Here is a 22,552-nt window from a genome sequence, read left to right as displayed (position 1 = left end):
AATGTTTTCCCAAATATAAATTTAAACATTTACTGAATGGAGAACCCGGCGGATTCCAGCTTGACCCGGTATCTCAGTCTCTGTCTTTGTCTGTCTCTCTGTCTCTCTTTGCATGCCATTTTGTCTCTGTCATTTTGTCTCTAATGTGCTCTCTCTCTCTCTCTCTCTCTCTCTCTCTCTCTCTCTCTCTCTCTCTCTCTCTCTCTCTCTCTCTCTCTCTCTCTCTCTCTCTCTGTAAAATCTAGCCCGCTGAGAGGATCCAACGATTTCGACAGCGCTTAATACATCAGTGGAAATCATTGTACGTCGGGACGGGGAGGTCATTTATCAGAGGTTGCCACATTATCCGCCAGGGGGCCAGGGTGGCTGCGAGGACATCTGTCGGTAAACAAGCGAATTATGCATGCGCCCACCACGGGCTGCTCGAGGTATTCTGCTACTCGAACTGATCTTGGAGATTTTTGGGGAATTTTGCTTGAGATCCATTGTTTATTTTATATTATGTAAATTTTGTATGTGTTTTTGTTCTAATTTAACTTAAGACTTTACACGAAAATGAAATTTTGGCCTTCCTGTCTATGTGTTTGGGAATATATATATATATATATATATATATATATATATATATATATATATATATATATATATATATATAATATATATATATTTATAAATGTTTATATATATTTATATATATACATATATGTATACATATAATATATATATTATAATATATATTTATATATATAGGCAGGAGAGAAAGTCTGTCGAAGCTTGGAGGCCAGATTATTGGAGACAACCTCCACTAACTTTACAGGGTGATTGCTGAGTGGTTGGTGACTAACATTAACGTGTCACTGTTGGCTCTACTACTAACATTAAACGAATTCGAATTCCATGTCAACCCAGATATAATCATTTGAAGGTGGCTATCAAAGCCCCTAGAATTTATTTATAACAGAATAAAAAAAAATACTTATCACATGCCTTTGTATGACTGAACATCATGTGTGATGGAGATTTTTAGCATCACGTAGCTAGGTTCTTTGATACACTCTGTTCTCCCCTTCATATAGTCTGGGGTAGCTACACAAATGCAAATGTACGTTAATATTTTAATAAAAAAAAGCCACAAAAAAAAAGCAGATGTACCTGAAGCTTGAATGGTCTCCAAACTATAAATCACTTTAAATTTTATGATCTCTACTGGACTCACACATGTAGGCTCAGCAGGTTCACGGACTGGACAAAGAAAAACTATATTCAACATGACCCATGAGTGTTACCAGGTGATGGATGGTCGAGGAACCCGTACTCACCTAATTGTGCCTGCGGGGGTTGAGCTTTGGCTCTTTGGTTCCGCCCCTCAACTGTCAATCATCTGGTGTACAGATTCCTGAGCCTACTGGGCTCTATCATATCTACATTTGAAACTGTGTATGGAGTCACAGTGTGGAAGCATCAGTGTTGTAGGACCGTAAAAAGCAAAACATATATAGACGATTAGAAAAAAAAAATACGTGAAAAGACATCAACGTTCATTGATAAATTTAGGGAATGATTTGTCAAAAAACGATTACTAGCAAAATTGATTTGTAATTTGATTGTTTGAATTATATCCAAAGAGGAGAAGAAAGTGTAATCCGTAGGTCTTAACTTTTGTTTGCCTCTTACTAAGGTAAATTATAATAATAATTTTCTTAGATTTGAAAATTTTTGTCATAAATTAATAAAATGTAATAAGTATGGCTCAGAGAGTTTTACCTCTCTATGCCATAAATATTATCTTTCTCGTTCTGTCTGTCTGTCTGTCTGTCTGTCTGTCTGTCTGTCTGTCTGTCTGTCTGTCTGTCTGTCTCTGTCTCTCTCTCTCTCTCTCTCTCTCTCTCTCTCTCTCTCTCTCTCTCTCTCTCTCTCTCTCTCTCTCTTTCTCTCTCTCTCTCTCTCTCTCTCTCTCTCTCTCTCTCTCTCTCTCTCTCTCTCTCTCTCTCTCTCTCCCTCTCTCTCTCTCTCTCTCTCTCTCTCTCTCTCTCTTTCCCACTCTCTCTCTCTCCCTGTAAAGTACTACAGACATATTGATCTGATTATAAGCGTCAACTAAATTACTTTCCCAAACGTTCCCCATCTTCGTGTTCCGGCTTCCAACCCCAGTTGACCCCCGAGCACTATATTATATGCATAAGTGTGTGTGTGTGTGTTTGTGTGTAATTGTGTGCGAATGCGCGGGAAACGTTTGTACCAGCGGTAGTTAAGTCTAATGAGAGCATAATTACCCCCGAAGAAGGTAATTAACCTCTTGATACTACCAACCCTCGGTGACACTAATTGCAATATCGGTGCAAGTTATTAGGCCAGAGACTTGCAATTATTGAAATATTCAGGTGTTTTTAGAGATGACACCAAGCTGTTTTAAACCCGAGTTATGGAGTTGGCCTGATGGTGGGGTGGGCTGGGGCAGACTTTATTAATCTTGGGCAGGTACCACTTACATAGGTGAATATAAAACATGTTTTTATTCAATAATTAATTAATGTGTGAGAGTTAAGGACTTATGGATTGAGACGATGATATATTCGTGAAGAGAATGATATATGGATTCCTGGATAATTTGTGGTGAGTTAAATGGTGGCACTTACTTTATCAACATTATTGTATTCTTCCTCAATACATCACAACACTCATATCCTCTCACACACTCACACTACCTCACTCTGTCCTTGCCTACCCCGCCACACTGAACCCAGCACACACACTACCCTTACTCTTATGTTTGGCCACATCTGTGGTAGAAAATAATAAAAAAAAAACTACCTCACTCTGTTCTTACACACTCTCCACCACACTAAATGTGGTGGAAATATGAGTCCTTCCGATGAGAGTGGAGACATGAGAACGGTGAGAGAACTAATAAGTGCACCATGAATTGGTATTAGAACCCCATTATTTTCCTAACATTTGCCAATTGCCTGACAGAGGAAACTTGGCTCTCTCATACCGATATTTGCCTATAACACTAAATTAATGAGAACAAAGAGGTTCTTAAATATATTGACAAAATGAACAAGACATATATTGGAGGTTTTCTCAAATGAAAATAGAAACATGAGTGACTAGGCCCACACAGTAATACAAAATAGAGACAAATTCTTTGCATGAAGCACAAACATGGAAACAATTCGAAAAGCCAAAACCGTCCAAAATATAACTAGAAATTGTCTGAAGATACGAAATAATGGTGATTGCTGAGATAAGGAACGAGAAGAGCAATGAAGGACACTAAGAACTGGACCTCATTTCACTGAATGAGAGGAGGAATAGTGAGGACATGGTAACGACAGATCATGTTCTTGTTAGACAAAGATGATTCAAAATGAGTAACAGCGGAGGGAGGTGAAAAAAACGGAAAATATACAGACATTACATAGTTGTGTTAAAGATTATTTTCAGTGCAAGAGTTGTCAGTGGAATGGATTAGATTAAAAAGGGTTTAAAGCTTACTCAATTCTTACACACACACACTTCTACTCGTCAGAGTAGTTAACAGGTGAAATACATTAGGCAGTGATGTGGTGGAGGCTGACTCCATACACAGTTTCAAATGTAGATATGATAGAGCCCAGTAGGCTCAGGAATCTGTACAACGGTTGATAGACTGTTGAGAGGCGGGACCAAAGAGCCAGAGCTCAACCCCCTCAAGCACAAATAGGTGAAATTGGTGAGTACACACACACACACATGCGCGCTGCGCTGAACACCCTAACAGTTCTACTGCATGGCTCCAGATAGGAGAAGAGTATAAATGATATTTAGAGAATACATTGTATATCCTCCTTGCATCCCAATTTTATTTGATCTTATATTTATGTGAATTGCAGTGTTTATGGCTGATTTTTGCCTGACTTATTTTTCTTCTTGCTTCCTTGTTCCTTATCTGCTTCGCTCTTGTATTTTGTTCATCTACTCGCGCCAATTGCTTTATCTATCAGTTTCAAACTTCCTCTTCCAGTAAAATATTTTGGACTTACATAAAATCTTATTATAAGACTATTTCTACAAATTTCAGTGAGGCTGCAATGCTTCTCTTGAATTTCACCCTCAATCCTTTCTATTTACTTACGTTTTAACTGGATTATACGTATTTCTTACTTCCCTGCCTTACTCCAGATAGTATATATTTCCTGTTTCCATACATTATCCCGTATTTCTTTGCTCACTGAATTACATCCTCCACCTTCTTCATAAATCGCCAATTAATATAATGTTATCCTCAATTATCATAACCATTTCTTTTCTTCCTATTTACTCATTTGTACTGTTTCCCTTTTTCTTATAATACTTTCACCTTCACTTGCTGCTCATCTCTTTCATCTTCTTAATCTGACGTTCGCACATTTATTCTTCTCTGCACTGTTTTCCAGTTTCATATATTCATTCTACTTTCCATTCATCTTTCTCCTTTCTCTTTACCGTCTCTTCATCTGTTATCCCTCTCCTATCGTTATCCAGCTCTACCTTCCACGCGAAGCAATTCTCAGCGCGTGGTAATCCCACCGCCCCGTAATCTTCACGCTTTTCACCTTTGCTACAGGCATGAATTAAAGTTATTGGACTGTAATTACCTCGTGAAAATATCCCTTGTTTATGTATCCGAAGCTGAGAAGTATCGGACCTCGCTATAGGACTGCTATGTCCAGTTTACCTGCAGCTGAGTGTGTGGTTTGACATCGTTCCGTATGAGGAGTTCGTCGAGGTGCTCGTTAGAGAAGCGAGAGACGACTGGAGCTCAAATCCCGTTGAGCTTGGCCGTGTTGGCGCACCTCCACCGCGGCCATGTTAACGAGGTTAGATAATTAAAGCCAGCGAGAGGGTGAAAAAAAAAAAAAATGGTTACCAATGTTATGCAAGCTTCACCTAGTCTCAGCGACTCCCGTCTTAGACGCTGTTGACTAATGGTTACAGGAATACAGAGTGAGGATATGAACTTGTAGGAGACGTATCTTCAGGCTCCTTTGCTGAAGCGGTGTTTTGGGGGAGAAAGAAGGGAACGGTTAGAGTGGGCTGTGGATTGGCAGCATTGGGGCTACCGTGTGGACCACTGCTGGGGGGAATTGGTATGGTTGAGTAAGAGTCGTTCGTTATTGGGTGGCTTGTGTGGTGGTGGGTATAGTGTGGTGGAAAGTGGTGATGTGAGTGGTGGCAGGCTGTGTGATGGAGGTAGGGGGGATTTTGCGGTTGTGGTGGGGGTGCTTGTGGTGGTGGTAAGGGTGTACTTGTGATCATGTGGGGGAAATTATGCTACGCTTCTTGGTAATGATGGTAGAGGGATGTGGATCCTCCTAATAAAAGTAAAAAAAAAAATATAATAAAAGTAAGAAAGTGGAGAAACTACGTCGTTTCGTCTACACGAAACGACATGATAATGGTCCAGGGCGGTCCAAAACGTCATCATCTCCTCATCTTCTGGGGCCAGATTCACGAAGCAGTTACACAAGCATTTACGAACGTGTACATCTTTTCTCAATCTTTGGCGGCTTTGTTTACAATTATTAAACAGTTAATGAGCTCCGAAGCACCAGGAGGCTGTTTATAACAATAACAACAGTTGATTGGCAAGTTTTCATGCTTGTAAACTATTTAATAAATGTAACCAAAGCCGTCAAAGATTGAGGAAAGATGTACACGTTCGTAAGTACTTGCGTAACTGCTTCGTGAATCTTTCCCCTGGTGTGTGGTTTGGTCAGCATCGCTTCAGCTACGTTATTGTGACTCATCGTGTGAATTATATAATTAAATATCCCACACTGACCCCCCCCGAATTGTTCGTTAAGATATGCTGAGCTCTCTGCAAATACTATCTAAATATTGTAACACTTAAAATCGTTCACAGCCCAGGGTGAATGGATTGTAACACTTGAAAATAAATGGACCTGTATACAAAATTTACTACGTTTTGCAACAATTATGCAATATATGTGATATTATTAAATTGAAGCTTCTAAAGTTCTCAATAATTCACTATGATCTATTGTAACTTTCTTGTCTAATTTATGTAGGACCGACTTATATATAAATATATGTTGATTTGTAGTGTAATTTGAAAACACTTCACTCATGTTCGGGTCAAGGGTTCAGTATCTTACTATATGTGGTCTAACAAATATTAAACCCCAGACTATATAGGACCTACGATAATGTACATATGATGGCTGGCATTGTAGAAGCTCTTCAGTCGCTTCTCGTTAAGTATTCTATAACCTACTACAATAAATAAAGTTTAACGGATCTCTAACCTCGTACATTGCGGACGGAAGAATATTTACATATGTTGGTTAGCATTGTAAATTAAAGCCCACGTCTGGGGTAGAAAATAAGGAAACAAATTGTTTTTTATCTAAACATCAGTTCTTGTCTGATTGTGGGTTGCTGAAAGACTCTACTGCAATACACTTGACGACTTTGCCAAAGGAAAGTTACCTGACTGCTCAGAAACCCGTAGGTCATTGTCTTTTAACTGCAGAGTCCCGCTGCATCCCGTCAACCTGCAGTTGATCCCAAAGACGCAGTCATCAATCAATCAATCACTTAGCATCCTGTGTGTGTAAAATTGACATTTTCTAAATTTAGTGAATATTATTGTAAATTATAATTTAGCGCGCAGTAACTACTAAATTTGGTTGGGAGTAGGTGTCATGAAAATTATTAATATTTCTAGCACGTGAGTGAAATATTTGCAGAGATACGATTCGAACATGGAACGAGAGTGAAGCCCTTGGTCGAGAATAGTTCGACGTTATCAGTTGTAAGTTGAATATAAAGTTTATTTATTCATAAACAAGTGGGTTTGGGGGCAGGATTATTAACGAGTATTTGACCTTCGTTTAAGAGGACATGCCTAAAGAAAGATACACGCTTTCCTCTAGTGCAATACAGGTGACAACTAACCTTATAAAGAAAGTTGCTTCAGATCTTTAATAGATCTCTGTGTAATAGTTATAATAATAATTATTATTATTATTAGTGCATTATCTCGCAAACTGTACTCGTAAAATATCCATCTACAAACTAAACTCAGTGTCTCGTATAATCAGTATAACAAGCTATGCTATCTCTTAAACCATGCTCAAAAAACCCATCTGCATAGTAAACTAATTTTGACTAGAATATTTCAACCCATCCTCCATTTAATACAAAAAAAAACGTTGATTTTAATAAGTCAGTATTTGACATCAAATAACCAACCGGAGGAATATTTCATTCAGTAAAATAATAAAAGTTTTTTCTTCGTAAAATAAAAGTTAATATTTTATATATATTATGGGTTTGTGCATATTTAGGTCCATATAAGGCTTGGTAACTCAAGTGTTACACAATACCCAAATGTAACGTTAATTCATTGTTGAATGAACGTTGATAACGTCGAATTAACGTTAATTAACCTGACTCCTGGATAGTGTGCATCTGGGAAGGTGTTTTAGTAACGTTGGGTTAAGGAAAGTTTACTCTCCAGGCGAAGTAAGTAGACTCGAAGATGGTCACGTGGACTATAAGTCAAATACTGACATATGCACATTTCAATAGCCCGTTATATGATTTATACCTTTCCAATCTAACGGCATTTGTTTTGATGATGAGCTAGAATATCTTCAGTCGCAAACTCAACTCGGAATATGCACATCATCGATTCCAAGATGATGTCTAACCCCAGAGACATATTCATCAATTTTATGGTACTGCAATCAAGACAGTTTCTCTCAACTTAGTGAACAGTTCGGTCAAGAGTCAAGAGTTCGGTAGAGATTTATTTAAGTTAGGTTAGGTGTTTATGCTCTGTTGGCAAATATTTATAATTGTAATACTTGGGTGAGACCTCAGTTACAACCCCGCTCCTGTGCCAGGTAAGTCCACTACGGGCTCACCATAGCCCGTGCTACTTTTAAGGGGTTGTTCTGACGTGCTGAATCTAAAAACAACAACAACGGGTGAGGCAATAATGAAAGTACAATTCCAGCTGAGGCATCACCGAACCAGTGTTCGCTGAATGTTCGACAGTCATCGGTTGTGTGTAACGTGTTTTTCACTCATAAACAAGGATTTAGAGGCTGGATTAACCTCTATTAACAAGGCTGGATTAGCATTTGGCCAATGTTAATGCGGAAAGGGCGCCCAATGGTTCTCAGTGAAGCACTGCGACAATGTGAAGCAGTAAGCCTCAGTGAAGCATTTTACGCTGTTCTTCACAAACTCCACTCAATTAAGAATAGTCTCATAAACTAATCTCAATGAAGCTTTGATCTCTTAAACAGAGCTCAATTACGCATGCTCCCTAGTATACTAAGTTTAATTAAGCATGCTGCCTTGTAAATTGAGTTCAATTATGGATTTTATCTCGCAAATTCAGTTCCGTAAAGTATGATATCTCGTAAACATTGCTACCTCGTAAGCTCATATATATAAATCATATTATTTCGTGAAATCGGCTCCAATAAAACATGCGAGGTATCTGATGCTGCGATCAGAGTAACGGGGGTCGGTTGGTGTGGGTAATAACCCCTGATTCATATCTGCCTCTGATGATGATTTATCCGATCAGACTACCTGGCGTAACCACCCAGACATAATTGCTCCTTCTGAATTAGCCTTTTTTGGGTAGGGGAATGAGGGGGAAGGAACGAGGAGAGGAAAGGGGGTAGAAGGAAAGACAGAGTTGGCGTGTGGTAATGTGAGATTCTCAGGGTACCTTCTTCAGGTTATCTTGAGATGATTTCGGGGTTTTAGTGTCCCCGCGGCCCGGTCCTCGACTAGGCCTCCACCCCCAGGAAGCAGCCCGTGACAGCTGACTAACACCCAGGTACCGATTTTACTGCTAGGTAACAGGGGCATAGGGTGAAAGAAACTCTGCCCATTGTTTCTTGCCGGCGCCCGGGATCGAACCCGGGACCACAGGATCACAAGTCCAGTGTGCTGTCCGCTCGGCCGACCGGCTTCCAGGGACCAAGGTAGGTGTGCTTAAATAGACCTTTATTTATTAATAACATCTTTATTGACAAAATTAATTACAATTTTGCCTAATCTGAGGATTTCGATTAAGTCTTATTAAAGTGAGGATAATGCTGGTATTCACTGTCACGCAGGACAGAGGGTCATACACAAGACAATAGGTCTAAACTGTAGGCGGAAGAACATATATATCATGGTTACAATCAATGTTTTAATGTATGGATATGTGAAAACAACTTTCTATTGTGCACTGCCACATAGACCTAATCTCATTCGCTGTTTACGGGGCGAATGAGGTTAGGTTTCTGATCTTTGCAATGTTTTGTTTTAATTAGACAATAGGATTCCCCTGGTCCTTGCCAACTTGGTTTAGTTATCTTTGATTTGGTTACATTTAGTTCTCTTAGATTTGGTTAGGTTAGGTTAGGTTAGGTTAGGTTAGGTTAGGTTAGATTGGCATAAATTCAGATAAATTAGATTCGATTCAGTAAGGCTAGGTAAAGCTAATTTAGGTTGTGTTAGATTACGTTATATGAAGTTAGGTTTAGTTATGTTAGGTTAGGTTAGATTCAGTTACCATACGTGTGGTTCAGTTATGTTAGGTATAGTTAGATATTTTAGGGTTGGTAAGAAGGATTATTTAATGAAAATACACGTGTCGCCAAAGGAGGTTGCATATACGGTACTCACAGCTGCACATACGGTACTCACAGCTGCACATACGGTACTCATAGCTGCACATACGGTACTCATAGCTGCACATACGGTACTCACAGCTGCACATACGGTACTCATAGCTGCACATACGGTACTCATAGTTGCACATACGGTACTCACAGTTGCACATACGGTACTCATAGCTGCACATACGGTACTCATAGCTGCACATACGGTACTCATAGCTGCACATACGGTACTCATAGCTGCACATACGGTACACATAGCTGCACATACGGTACTCATAGCTGCACATACGGTACTCATAGCTGCACATACGGTACTCACAGTTGCACATACGGTACTCATAGCTGCACATACGGTACTCATAGCTGCACATACGGTACTCATAGCTGCACATACGGTACTCACAGTTGCACATACGGTACTCATAGCTGCACATACGGTACTCATAGCTGCACATACGGTACTCATAGCTGCACATACGGTACTCATAGGTGCACATACGGTACTCATAGCTGCACATACGGTACTCATAGCTGCACATACGGTACTCACAGCTGCACATACGGTACTCACAGCTGCACATACGGTACTCACAGCTGCACATACGGTACTCATAGCTGCACATACGGTACTCACAGCTGCACATACGGTACTCATAGCTGCACATACGGTACTCATAGCTGCACATACGGTACTCATAGCTGCACATACGGTACTCATAGCTGCACATACGGTACTCACAGCTGCACATACGGTACTCACAGCTGCACATACGGTACTCACAGCTGCACATACGGTACTCATAGTTGCACATACGGTACTCACAGTTGCACATACGGTACTCATAGCTGCACATACGGTACTCATAGCTGCATATACGGTACTCATAGCTGCACATACGGTACTCACAGCTGCACATACGGTACTCATAGCTGCACATACGGTACTCATAGCTGCACATACGGTACTCATAGCTGCACATACGGTACTCATAGCTGCACATACGGTACTCATAGCTGCATATACGGTACTCATAGCTGCACATACGGTACTCATGGTCACCTGAACCTTCTTGCGGAACGATGAGTCTGGCCTTCATGGTCATCTCACCTGTGTGACGTCAGACCCTTGACTCTTGCGTCACACCTATTTGATATTCATGTTAACTGAGTGAATGTTAATACGGTTAAATTAAAAGGGAGGGGAGAGGAGGGAAGGGCAAGGGAGGGGAGAGGAGGGAAGGGCAAGGGAGGGGAGAGGAGGGCATGGGAGAGGAGAGGAGGGAAGGGCAAGGGAGGGAAGGGGAGGGGATGGGATGATAGGGGAGGGGATGATAGGGAAGGGGAGGGAGTAGGCTAAAGGAAAGTGCAAATGTTAACTGTCTTGGTTTCTTTTTATTTCCTTTATTACTCTCGATGGTCGTGCTAGGATTTCTTAGATAATTAAGTACTTTTTTTCGGTACGCGGCTTAATAATCGAACCACCTTGTTTGGAAGGATATGCTGTATTAATAAGTGTTAGATTTTGATATAATTGCTGGGGTGGGTGTTTTATTTATTTGAGGGCTGTAGATTAGGAATTATATTGTAAATTACTGTGTTTGAGAGAGAGGGGTGAGGGGGGGGATAGGGAGAGAGGGGTCTTATATTACTATCTCGAGTTAACTACTTACTTATTATGGTAAAGATGGATTCCTAATGATTACTATATATGCACAATGTTGGATTAATTTGTACAATAGATTACATTTCTATACAGACAATCATTGTATTATTAGAGTAATAATAATAAAAATAATAATAATAATAATAATAATAACAAAAATAATACAAATAATAATAATAACAATAAAAATAATAAAAATAATAATACTAATAATAATAATAATAATAACAATAATAATAATAATAATAATAATAATAATAATAATTATTATTATTATTAATTTTATTATTATTATTATTATCATTACACAGAGAAATCACATTATCGGGATATATCAATGAGAAAATCAACAGGAGCCGTGATGAGGATTCGAACCTATGTGCTGGGTATTCCCAGACGCATGCTCTAAACGACTACGCCACGACATGGTCAAAAAAATTGCAACTTGGGATACTACTGCACACACAAAGATTCCCGAGGCTTCTACCTAAGCCGAATCAGGGTTTCACAAATTCCCCTCCCTCTCCCCCCATGCACTCTGGCTCTGTCGTCAAGTATTTCTACCTTTGACGCCCTTCTTTCAATACACAGAGAAATCACATTATTTTTATTGTAGTTATTCTGCATTACTGGATAAACGTTGTTTATATATATATATATATATATATATATATATATATATATATATATATATATATATTTTTTATTTTTTTTAACCTAGAAGGGGTATATATATATATATATATATATATATATATATATATATATATATATATATATATATAAATATGTCGTACCTAGTAGCCAGAACGCACTTCTCAGCCTACTATGCAAGGCCAGATTTGCCTAATAAGCCAAGTTTTTATGAATTAATGTGTATTCGATTACCTAACCTACCTAACCTAACCTAACCTAACTTTCTCGGCTACCTAACCTAACCTAACCGATAATGATAGGTTAGGTTAGGTTAGGTAGGGTTGGTTAGGTTCGGTCATATATCTACGTTAATTTTGACTCCAATAAAAAAAAAATTGACCTCAAACATAATGAAATGGGTAGCTTTATCATTTCATAAGAAAAAAATTAGAGAAAATATATTAATTCAGGAAAACTTGGCTTATTAGGCAAATCGGGCCTTGCATAGTAGGCTGAGAAGTGCGTTCTGGCTATTAGGTACGACATATGTCTATATATATATATATATATATATATATATATATATATATTACTCCAGGGATTCAGAATGGTAAATGAGTCATGCAGAAATCTCATATACGTCTGCATAAATATTACCCAAGCATGTGGAAATGTTGTAAAGGCAAACATTGCTGCGGTACGGGCAATGAAACAAGTAATAAAGGTACATATATAAATCGAAGCCATTCATGCAGAAATGTAACTCAATCGTGCATCAGTAATTAGCCACTTATTGATTAAATCATCAAAAACTAGACTAAAAAAATAAATCATTTGAGAAAACACGAGAGCCCCAGAACCAAACGAAAATAGCCAAAATCTACCGAAATTTCGGAAAAAAAACTCTGGTACAACAGCAAGAATGTCTTTCTTAATTAACGCGAGTACTTATCAAATTAGATTAAATCTTGGTTTGAGTTACAGGATTATCGGGTCCAAGTTTGCTCTTTAGGCATATTGAGATTTAATAGATATTCTTAATTATTAAAGCAGGCCTATGTGATCTATGTGGCGGCTGCTTAGAGAGGACACACGTGTTTCCCAAACAAATTTCGTGTGTTTGTATCATTGTATCACTTTGTTTGGAATTGAAGCGCAATGGGATTCATGTTTGTTAAAGGATATGGTGTGTATGAAGTGTTCGGGGTGCATGTGTGTGAAGCAGGAGTCTGTGTATGATGAGTGGAGGGGGGGGGGGTCTGTGTATTATATGTTCAGTGTGTATACAATAAGTGAACGAAGCTAAATACGATGCGTTGGGAGTTTCTAACATATTCTCTCTCTCTCTCTCTCTCTCTCTCTCTCTCTCTCTCTCTCTCTCTCTCTCTCTCTCTCTCTCTCTCTCTCTCTCTCTCTCTCTCTCCCTCTCCCTCTCCCTCTTTCCCATCACAGCTTGTTGGCTCTCATCTGCCGATAATTACACGTGGGACTAAAGCAGTCTCTCTTTCACTAGCGAGGCAAACTCTCAAGGTCTGGAGGCGGTGATACGAGCGTTGCACAGTTCTGACAGATATTGCGGTAAAGTGCAGCTCTTTATCGCGCACACCTTGTTATTTGGGGCGAGTATCAGCCCCACACCAGGATGACACAGTGCATAGCTGCTGGACACTCGCTTTTTGTTGCTATCTACGTTATCTATATATTTATATGTATATATTTCATATTTTTGGGTTAGTCCTTATTACGAAACATTTGTGTCTTGTGGATGTTGAGAAATGTTGAGGGTGAAGAGTATGCTGTAGAATGTTTATTGAGAAACGTGTGGTGGAGAAAGTTGAGGGAGAAACGAATCGTTAGGGACACGATTTTACGGTTGACTTGACACCAGGTGAGTACATCCAGGTGAGTACAAGCATATTTATCAAAATATATTTAAAGATGCTGGGGAAAGTCCGGAGATATGCCACCAGACGTTCCAAAGCTGACGGGGGAACATCTCACGACGACATACAAATGGAATAAAGCCTCACGTCAATTGCAAGATAGTATAATCGTATGAGACATGATTACGACATTCAAAATAATCAGTGGAATGGTTATGGCGACCGACAAGGATACACACTCGTATGCCAGTGTTGGTACACGAACAATGACACACAGTTCTTTACTAAATACCCACCAAATGGGCCACGGATGTTATCAATAGTTATCCCACTCTTGCAGGCGACGAGTCACAATAACGTGGCTGAAGTATGTTGACCAGACCACACACTACAAAGTGAAGGGACGACGACGTTTCGGTCCATCCTGGACCATTCTCATGTCGATGACTATTCTCATCGACTTGAGAATGGTCCAGGACGGACCGAAACGTCGCCGTCCCTTCACTTTCTAGTGTGTGATCTGGTCAACATATCCCACTCTCAGAGTTACAAATGAAACGAACGCGAAAAAAGTGTAATGGTGGCGACAATGACTAAAAACTGCTTCAAATGTTGATATAGCAGAGCCCAAAATGGCATACACCATTCAATTGAATGTTGAGAGGCTGAGGTTCGGCCCCTGCAAGCATATCAAGTTGAGTACACTCACAACAGGCGTATGTAATGCAAGGACAATCGGCCATTCTCCCCCTTAACAGGTTACCTTGATGAATAATTGAAGGTGTGTTCCATTAATTCGGTGACATACAAAGTAACTGTCTTTAACGACGTCAAGACTAGCAACCGTGTCCTTCGCTCATTGCAATGCCAGCGAGTTTCAACAAAGATGCTGAAGAGTTGCGAATACTCTGACATTTTTTAGGGGGGAAGAGTTACGTAGAGTGTAGAGGCTCCTGACTTTAATTTATAGAGCTGACTTTTCTGAGTGGCATTACGAGCACTGTACATTGGTTAGTTTCGTAACTATGCTTGCAACAGTGATGCCGTTATGGGATAACACTTCTCGTTATCTCGGGTCGGTTTCAAACGTATTTTTGTTGCTTCATGTTTTCATTATTCTTCTTGCTCCTCGTTATTTACTACAATAGTAATTAATGCTCCTTTTGTTATTATTCGGATTGTTTTTCTTGATCTGACTGTTATTATCATATCATTTATATTTCAGCCTAACGGGAAGATATTTTACATGTCTTTCGCTTTCTCTATCACCTGGTTTCCGGTACCATATCTTACCTTGAGGGGATTCTGTGAGTTCTTCTACTCCCAGAGCCTCTCTCCAGGCCAGCCTTGACGCATGAGAGATTGGTCTCTCTCCATCGTTAACCTAACCTTACTCAACAGCCTTGTCTTTGTTTGTTACTGGCTACGGCAAGGAACACCTGTGTACTTATCAAAGATTAATACACAAATCGCGACACTTGATACGCGAGGAGTATGTAACGAGTCCATCGGTGCCCATATGATTGGTTCGTCACTCGTGTTGTGTAGATTTTAAGATATGGTGATTTGCATAAACGTACATGTTAATTGTTTGGTGGGGCAGCTACAGTTATGCCAAGGACTTCTGCCCTGTGAGTAGTTTCATTGAATGGGCCTTGACGAAGAAGGCAACCATGGTTTCGTCTGTCGTAAGTCAGAAGAAATGATAGCTACACAGTCACAATCACAAGAATGATAGCTTCACAATCGACTGGAAAATGGCCCAGGATGGACCGAAACGTCGTCGTCCCTTCACTTTCTAGTGTGTGGTTTGCTCAACATTTTTCAGCCACGTTATTGTGACTCCTCGCCTGCGAATGATAGCTAGATATGAAGCAGTCAATTACATCATTAAGAGAAGTGTGGCTATCGTCAGGTTGCCTGCACAAAGGGATCCCCAAATATGCTGACCTGACAATAATCATCAGAGTCTAGACTCGTGGTGGTGTTAACATTGCAGTGTTATTCCACATTAACTAAGGTCATCAACATGGAGTGTGTGGGGGGCTCACTGACACAAGTTGATTAATGTTCTATACATATGTTTTCTTCTTGTGAAAATATTTTCAACTATATACACAGTCTCGGTGTTTCTATACTCCTTGAGGATTTTTTCTTGAGCATCGATGTATCAGGAGCTCAAGATAATAAACCCGTAGAAGTATGACCAGGAGAAACTATCTATTGAGCAAAAGACTTAACCAAGATTAAAGTTGAGCAGCAAACCGTAACAGATTTTAGATATTTGGTTAAAAAAACAGGATGCTTATCAAAATATTTCTCCAGAGGCATAATGACTATTCGAGAAATCGTTTAAATGTTATCTGTTTATACCAAACTTAAGAGTAAAGTCTTCCTTATAAACGGGTTATCTTCTTGAGGTTATCTTGAGATGATTTCGGAGCTTAGCATCCCTGCGGCCCGGTCCTCGACCAGGCCTCCTTTTTTGTTACACATTCCCCAGGAAGCAGCGGCCCGTAGTAGCTGTCTAATTCCCAGGTACCTATTTACTGCTAGGTAACAGTGGCATCAGGGTGAATGAAACATTTTGTCTATTTGTCTCTGCCTCCACCGGGGATGGAACCCGGAACCTCAGGACTACGAACCCGAATCGCTGTCCACCCAGCTGTCAGGCGCACAGCTGGCAGGTTGCGGACAGAAACTTTGTTCGTTTCTGGACAAGTTCAAAAATTGTTGACAGTTATCAAATTTAAGTTTCTGTATGTTGACCAGACCACACACTAGAAATTGAAGGGACGACGACGTTTCGGTCCGTCCTGGACCATTCTCAAGTCGATTGTAAGTTTCTGTAATAAATTTACTTGACCTGATGATTAAATTTAGCTAAAAAAAATCACCTGAATTTACATTTAAAAGCCAATTACACAAAATATCATCAACGTACCTAAACTCTGGAACTACTGCATGGGTAATTTTACAAAAAAAATCTTAACAAAAATTCCATGCATAAAATTGAAAGAATGGAGACTTTGAATTTACCATTGCTATTCCAAAAATATTATCTATGAGTAATATCTACAGACTTTTGGAACGGCAATAGGAACCCACTATCTCCATTGATATAAAATTTGGGAGTGATTGGGAGTGAGAGAATAGGAGGGAGGGAGGGAGGGAGGAACAACTAGAAGGAGGAAGAGCAGAAAGGAGAGAGGCAGAGAGAACAGAATGGACGGAGAACCGGGGAGGGGAAGGGACCTATCAGGAAAAAGTACCAAGCTGTTACATCTATATAGCGCTTTGAAGGGATCAGGATACGGATTTGGGATGGGACGGTGGGGATGGAATGGTGCCTAACCACTTGGATGGTCGAGGATTGAACGCCGACCTGCCTGAAGCGAGACCGTCGTTCTACCGTCCAGAGAGAGCGAAAGAGAGAGAGAGAGAAAGAGAGAGAGAGAGAGAGCGAGAGAGAGAGAGAGAGAGAGAGAGAGAGAGAGAGAGAGAGAGAGAGAGAGAGAGAGAGAGAGAGAGAGAGAGAGAGAGAGAGAGAGAGAGAGAGAGAGAGAGAGAGAGAGACGGAAGAGATAGGAACTATCAGGGGAAAGTGTCAAGCCATTACAACTATAAAGCACCTGGATGAGATCAGGATAAGGATTTGGGATGAGAAGGGGGAATGAAGGAATGACATAGAGACAGACATATAGACAGTGGAAAGAAAAATAGGAGAGACAGACATTCTCCAGCCAATTTAAATAATCAGTTTCAATTCTTACTGACATTCGTAAAATTCATTATATTCTATATTAAAATTATGTTTCTCTTATGAAGTTGTGCTTTTGACAATGAGACTTCGTCGTGAAGATGACTAAAGTGAAGAAGAGAAAAAGGGCAGGCTAGGGAAGGTGGCGAAAGGTAACAAAAGGGTAGCATTTTTTGTGTTTGTATTTCAGAAGTACAGGATCATTGTTACAGTTAAAATAAATCAAATAAATTGTATGAAATCTGGTTTCATGTACATTTTTTTGTCTATTTAATTTTACGTAGGCATGGGTTCTTATCATATGGACTTTTTTATGTTTCTTTTGCTTATGATGTAAGACTTTTGATTAATATTATGGGTGGTTCATTAGCTGCTGGATAATAATAATAATAATTATTGTTATTATTATTATTTTCATTATTATTATTATTATTATTATTATTATTATTTTTAACATTATTATTATTATTATTATTATTAATTTTAGTTGTGCTCTCTCTCTCTCTCTCTCTCTCTCTCTCTCTCTCTCTCTCTCTCTCTCTCTCTCTCTCTCTCTCTCTCTCTCTCTCTCTCTCTCTCTCTTTCTCTCTCTCTCTCTCTCTCTCTCCTTCCCTCTCTCTCTCTCACTGATTCTCTATCTCTCCACCTCTCTCTCTCTCTCTCTCTCTCTCTCTCTCTCTCTCTCTCTCTCTCTCTCTCTCTCTCTCTCTCTCTCTCTCTCTCTCTCTCTCTCTCCCTCTCTTTCCCTTTCTCCCTCTCTCTCTTTCTCCCTCTCTCTCTGCACTACGTACAAGCATCACATTTACCACCAGTAAGCTCTCCAGTATTCCAAGCACAGCCGCTACCTCCACGTGACCAGCATTCCCGTCACCTCCACAAAAACTCCCCACCACGCAATTAAATCTACCTCTTGGACCCTCCTCAGCCTTCTTAGTTTCATCTCCCGTCGAGAAATGAACACCTCAGCATCCTTAGCCTCATATCCCATCCATTCATAATACCCAGCATTCACATCTTCATCTCCAGTGGCATCTTATTCTTCATCTTCCTTGGTATCCTATTCTTCATCTCCCTTGGCACACAATTCTTCATCACTCTTGACATCATATTCTTTATCTCCCTTGGTATCTTGCTCCTCACCCCCCTCTTGGCATCATATTTTCTTGTCTACCTTTGCATACTATTCTTCATCTTGCATCACAGATCATTTACAGCGTCTCATCTTCTTCTCTTGCTCATAGATGATTCCTCAGCATCCAAGTGTATAATTACATTATCTTCTATTAGCTTAGCATGTTAGAGTGGGATTTAATTTGGTCAGTTTTACAGTATATGCCCTTCCTATAGTAAATGTATTATGCTCTACCTATAGAAGATGAACTATGCCCTACGTACAGTAGATGAACTATGTTCTACCTACAGTAGATGAACTATGCCCTACCTACAGTAGATGAACTATGCCCTACGTACAGTAGATTAACTATGTCCTACCTACAGTAGATTAAATATGCCCTACGTACAGTAGATGAACTATGTCCTACCTACAGTAGATGAACTATGCCCTACGTACAGTAGATGAACTATGTCCCTCCTACAGAAGATGAAATATGCCCTACCTATAGAAGATAAACTATGCCTTACCTATAATAAACCAACTAAGAATATTAGGCAGATTGTAATTGACTTTGAAATAATCGAAAATCCTCTCATTCCAAAATTTCTTGATCATTAATTCGTGATAAAGTTATCTCTAATTAGTTTAAGCAGTTCCACATTCAATTACGTAAATATACAAAATTTAAGACATATATTCAACAAAGGTTCCCACTGATACTTATAATGTATTCCTTCAGTTATATATCGTCACCTTCTATATATATATATATATATATATATATATATATATATATATATATATATATATATATATATATATATATATATATATATATATATATATATTTATCGACGTATATATCGTCACTGATTGCATACCAGCATCCTTATTACCCTTATTCTCCAACCATACATGTCTCAACGCATCCTTATCTTCTAAACTTAAACGAACTCACCAGCATCTTATATTATTTTGGTCCTCTCCAGAAGTCTCTTAGCATCCCTCGCCTCGTCTTCTGTCGGCAGATGAGCTCCAAGCGTAGCAACTTTCATCTCACGTCGGCAGATGAGCATCCAGCATCCCTATTTGCACTTCCCGTTGGGAGAAGACCTCCCCGGCGTCTACGGAAAACTTCCCAGAATCTCCGTGCATTTCTCCTCGCGTACGTCAGGCGCACGTCAATTAATGATAACGAGGTGCATCAGGAGCGTCGAGCGAGCGAACGAGCGCCAGGGTGTTTCTGCTCAGTATGCAGGCAGAGGAACAACCAGCTGGGCGCTAATGACTCCCAACACTCGCTCTTGTTTCTTGATTGTCCAGCGGTGGCGCGGCCTGCAACATGATCTGTCTCACCGGTAGTTGGTGGGCTGGAGCAGGGGGGAGGGTGGGGGGGTAGAGGGCTTGTGCAATAGCGTTCCCAGCTGGGCAATGGTGTGTGTGTGTGTGAGTGTGTGTGTGTGTGTGTGTGTGTGTTTGTGTGTGTGTGTGTGTGTGTGTGTGTGTGTGTGTGTGTGTGTGTGTGTGTGTGTGTGTGTGTGTGTGTGTGTGTGTGTGTGTGTATGTGTGTGTGTGTGTATGAGTGTGTGTGTGTGTGTGTGTGTGTGTATGTGTCCCGCCTCTCAACTGTCAGTCAACAGGTGTACAGATTCCTGAGCCTACTGGGCTATATCATATCCACATTTGAAACTGTGTATGGAGTCAGCCTCCACCACATCACTACTTAATGCATTCCATTTGTTAACTACTCTGACACTGAAAAAGTTTTTTCTAACGTCCCTGTGGCTCATTTTTGTACTCAGTTTCCATCTGTGTCCCTTTGTTCGCGTACTACCCGTGTTAAACAGTTTGTCTATATCTACCATGTCAATTCCTCTGAGAATTTTGTAGGTAGTGATCATGTCATCCCTTACTCTTCTGTCTTCCAGTGTCGTGAGGTGCATTTCTCGCAACCTTTCCATGTAACTCATGCCTCTTAGTTCTGGAACTAGCCTAGTGGCATACCTCTGAACTTTTTCCAGCTTCGTCTTGTGCTTGACTAGATACGGGCTCCATGCTGGGGCCGCATACTCCAGGATTGCTATTACATATGTTGCATACGAGGTTCTGGATGCTTCCTTGCACAGGTTCCTGAAGGCAATTCTGATATTAGCCAGCCCTGCATACGCCGCATATGTTATTCTTTTTATGTGGGCTTCAGGAAACAGGTTTGGTGTGATATCAACTCCAAGATCTTTCTCTGTGTTCTTTTCACGAAGGACTTCATCTCCCATTCTGTACCCTGTGTCTGGCCTCCTGTTTCCACTGCTTAGTTTCATTATCCTACATTTACTCGGGTTGAACTTTAGTAGACATTTGTTGGACCATTCATTCATTCGTGTGTGTGTCTATTCAGACCATTCGTGTGTGTGTGTATTTACTATTTGTGCCTTTAGAATCGAGCTATTAGCTCTTGGAACGCGCCTTTCTAACCAATCTCTTTTTTCTGTTATATCTACTACATATATTTCTCTCTAACACACACACACACACACACACACACACACACACACACACACACACACACACACACACACACACACACATCCCCAGGAAGCAGCCCGTAGCAAGTGTCTAACTCCCAGGTACCTATTTACTACTAGGTGAACAAATGCATTAGGGTAAAGGAAACGCTGCCCATTTGTTTCTGCCTCGGCCGGGAATCGAACCCGAGCCTTAGGACTACGACCCCAGAGCTCTGTCCACTCAGCCGCGAGGCCGCTAAAAAATTCATTTGGCTAAGAATTTTTGGTAAAATATTCTAGTAGCTCAAAAATATTAATCAAAGATTTCATCAATAAATATGTAGCCCGAACAGGGACTCGAACCCTGGACCCTTAGGTTAAAAGCCTAATGCTCTACCGACTGAGCTATCCGGGCGCTTGTGGGTCTGTGTGTGTGTGTGTCTGCTCGCTCGCGTTTCTCATTATATCTGTTATTATAACTTTTGGTTTAACTATTATTATTTCTTCATACGTACAATACAGGGCTGAGCGCTGACTGGCAATTGTTTAATGTAATTACTCAACTTACTGTAATTACTCTTTCACATTTCATGTAATATTTACATTTTATATTGCACATAGATGGAGCTTGAACATGGGCTAAGTAGTTCCATTCATTAACAAGACTTACATTGAATAAGTTCTTTCTTATATATATATATATATATATATATATATATATATATATATATATATATATATATATATATATATATATATGTAGCCAGAACGCACTTCTCGGCCTACTATGCAAGGCCCGATTTGCCTAATAAGCCAAGTTTTTATGAATTAATTGTTTTTCGACTACCTAACCTACCTAACCTAACCTAACTTTTTCGGCTACCTAACCTAACCTAACCTATAAAGATAGGTTAGGTTAGGATAGGTAGGGTTGGTTAGGTTCGGTCATATATCTACGTTTATTTTAACTCCAATAAAAAAAAATTGACCTCATACATAATGAAATGGGTAGCTTTATCATTTCATAAGAAAAAAAATAAAATAAATATATTAATTCAGGAAAACTTGGCTTATTAGGCAAATCGGGCCTTGCATAGTAGGCTGAGAAGTGCGTTCTGGCTACTAGGTACGACATATATATATATATATATATATATATATATATATATATATATATATATATATATATATATATATATATATATATATATATATATATATATATCCTACTTCTCACTCTGAACATTATTCATGTCTATCGATTCACATTATCATCATCTTAATTGAAATCATAACAGCTATTCTGTGT

The 22,552-nt window shown here is 39.7% G+C and overlaps 1 protein-coding gene and 1 non-coding gene across 2 annotated transcripts; both read right to left on the bottom strand.

The window, feature by feature from the left end:
* Positions 1 to 9,637: 9,637 nt before the first annotated feature.
* On the bottom strand, positions 9,638 to 10,786 carry LOC123756630 (golgin subfamily A member 6-like protein 25). The gene has a single exon (XM_045739859.2). It carries the CDS (start codon positions 10,784 to 10,786, stop codon positions 9,638 to 9,640), a length of 1,149 nt encoding a protein of 382 aa, XP_045595815.2.
* A 10,799-nt stretch (positions 10,787 to 21,585) lies between these two features.
* Positions 21,586 to 21,658, bottom strand: TRNAK-UUU (transfer RNA lysine (anticodon UUU)). Its single transcript has one exon. It is a non-coding gene; the product is annotated as a tRNA-Lys (tRNA).
* Between the last annotated feature and the right edge of the window lie 894 nt (positions 21,659 to 22,552).

Source organism: Procambarus clarkii, chromosome 26 (genome assembly GCF_040958095.1).
Source record: "Procambarus clarkii isolate CNS0578487 chromosome 26, FALCON_Pclarkii_2.0, whole genome shotgun sequence".
Taxonomy (NCBI): Eukaryota; Metazoa; Arthropoda; class Malacostraca; order Decapoda; family Cambaridae; genus Procambarus; species Procambarus clarkii.
The sequence above is the reverse complement of the archived record's forward strand: the minus strand, read 5'-3'. Positions and strand labels throughout refer to the sequence as shown.

What these genes read in the sequence shown, in the direction of transcription:
- LOC123756630 (XM_045739859.2), bottom strand. Translation starts at nt 10,786, where the DNA reads ATGACCATGAAGGCCAGACTCATCGTTCCGCAAGAAGGTTCAGGTGAC.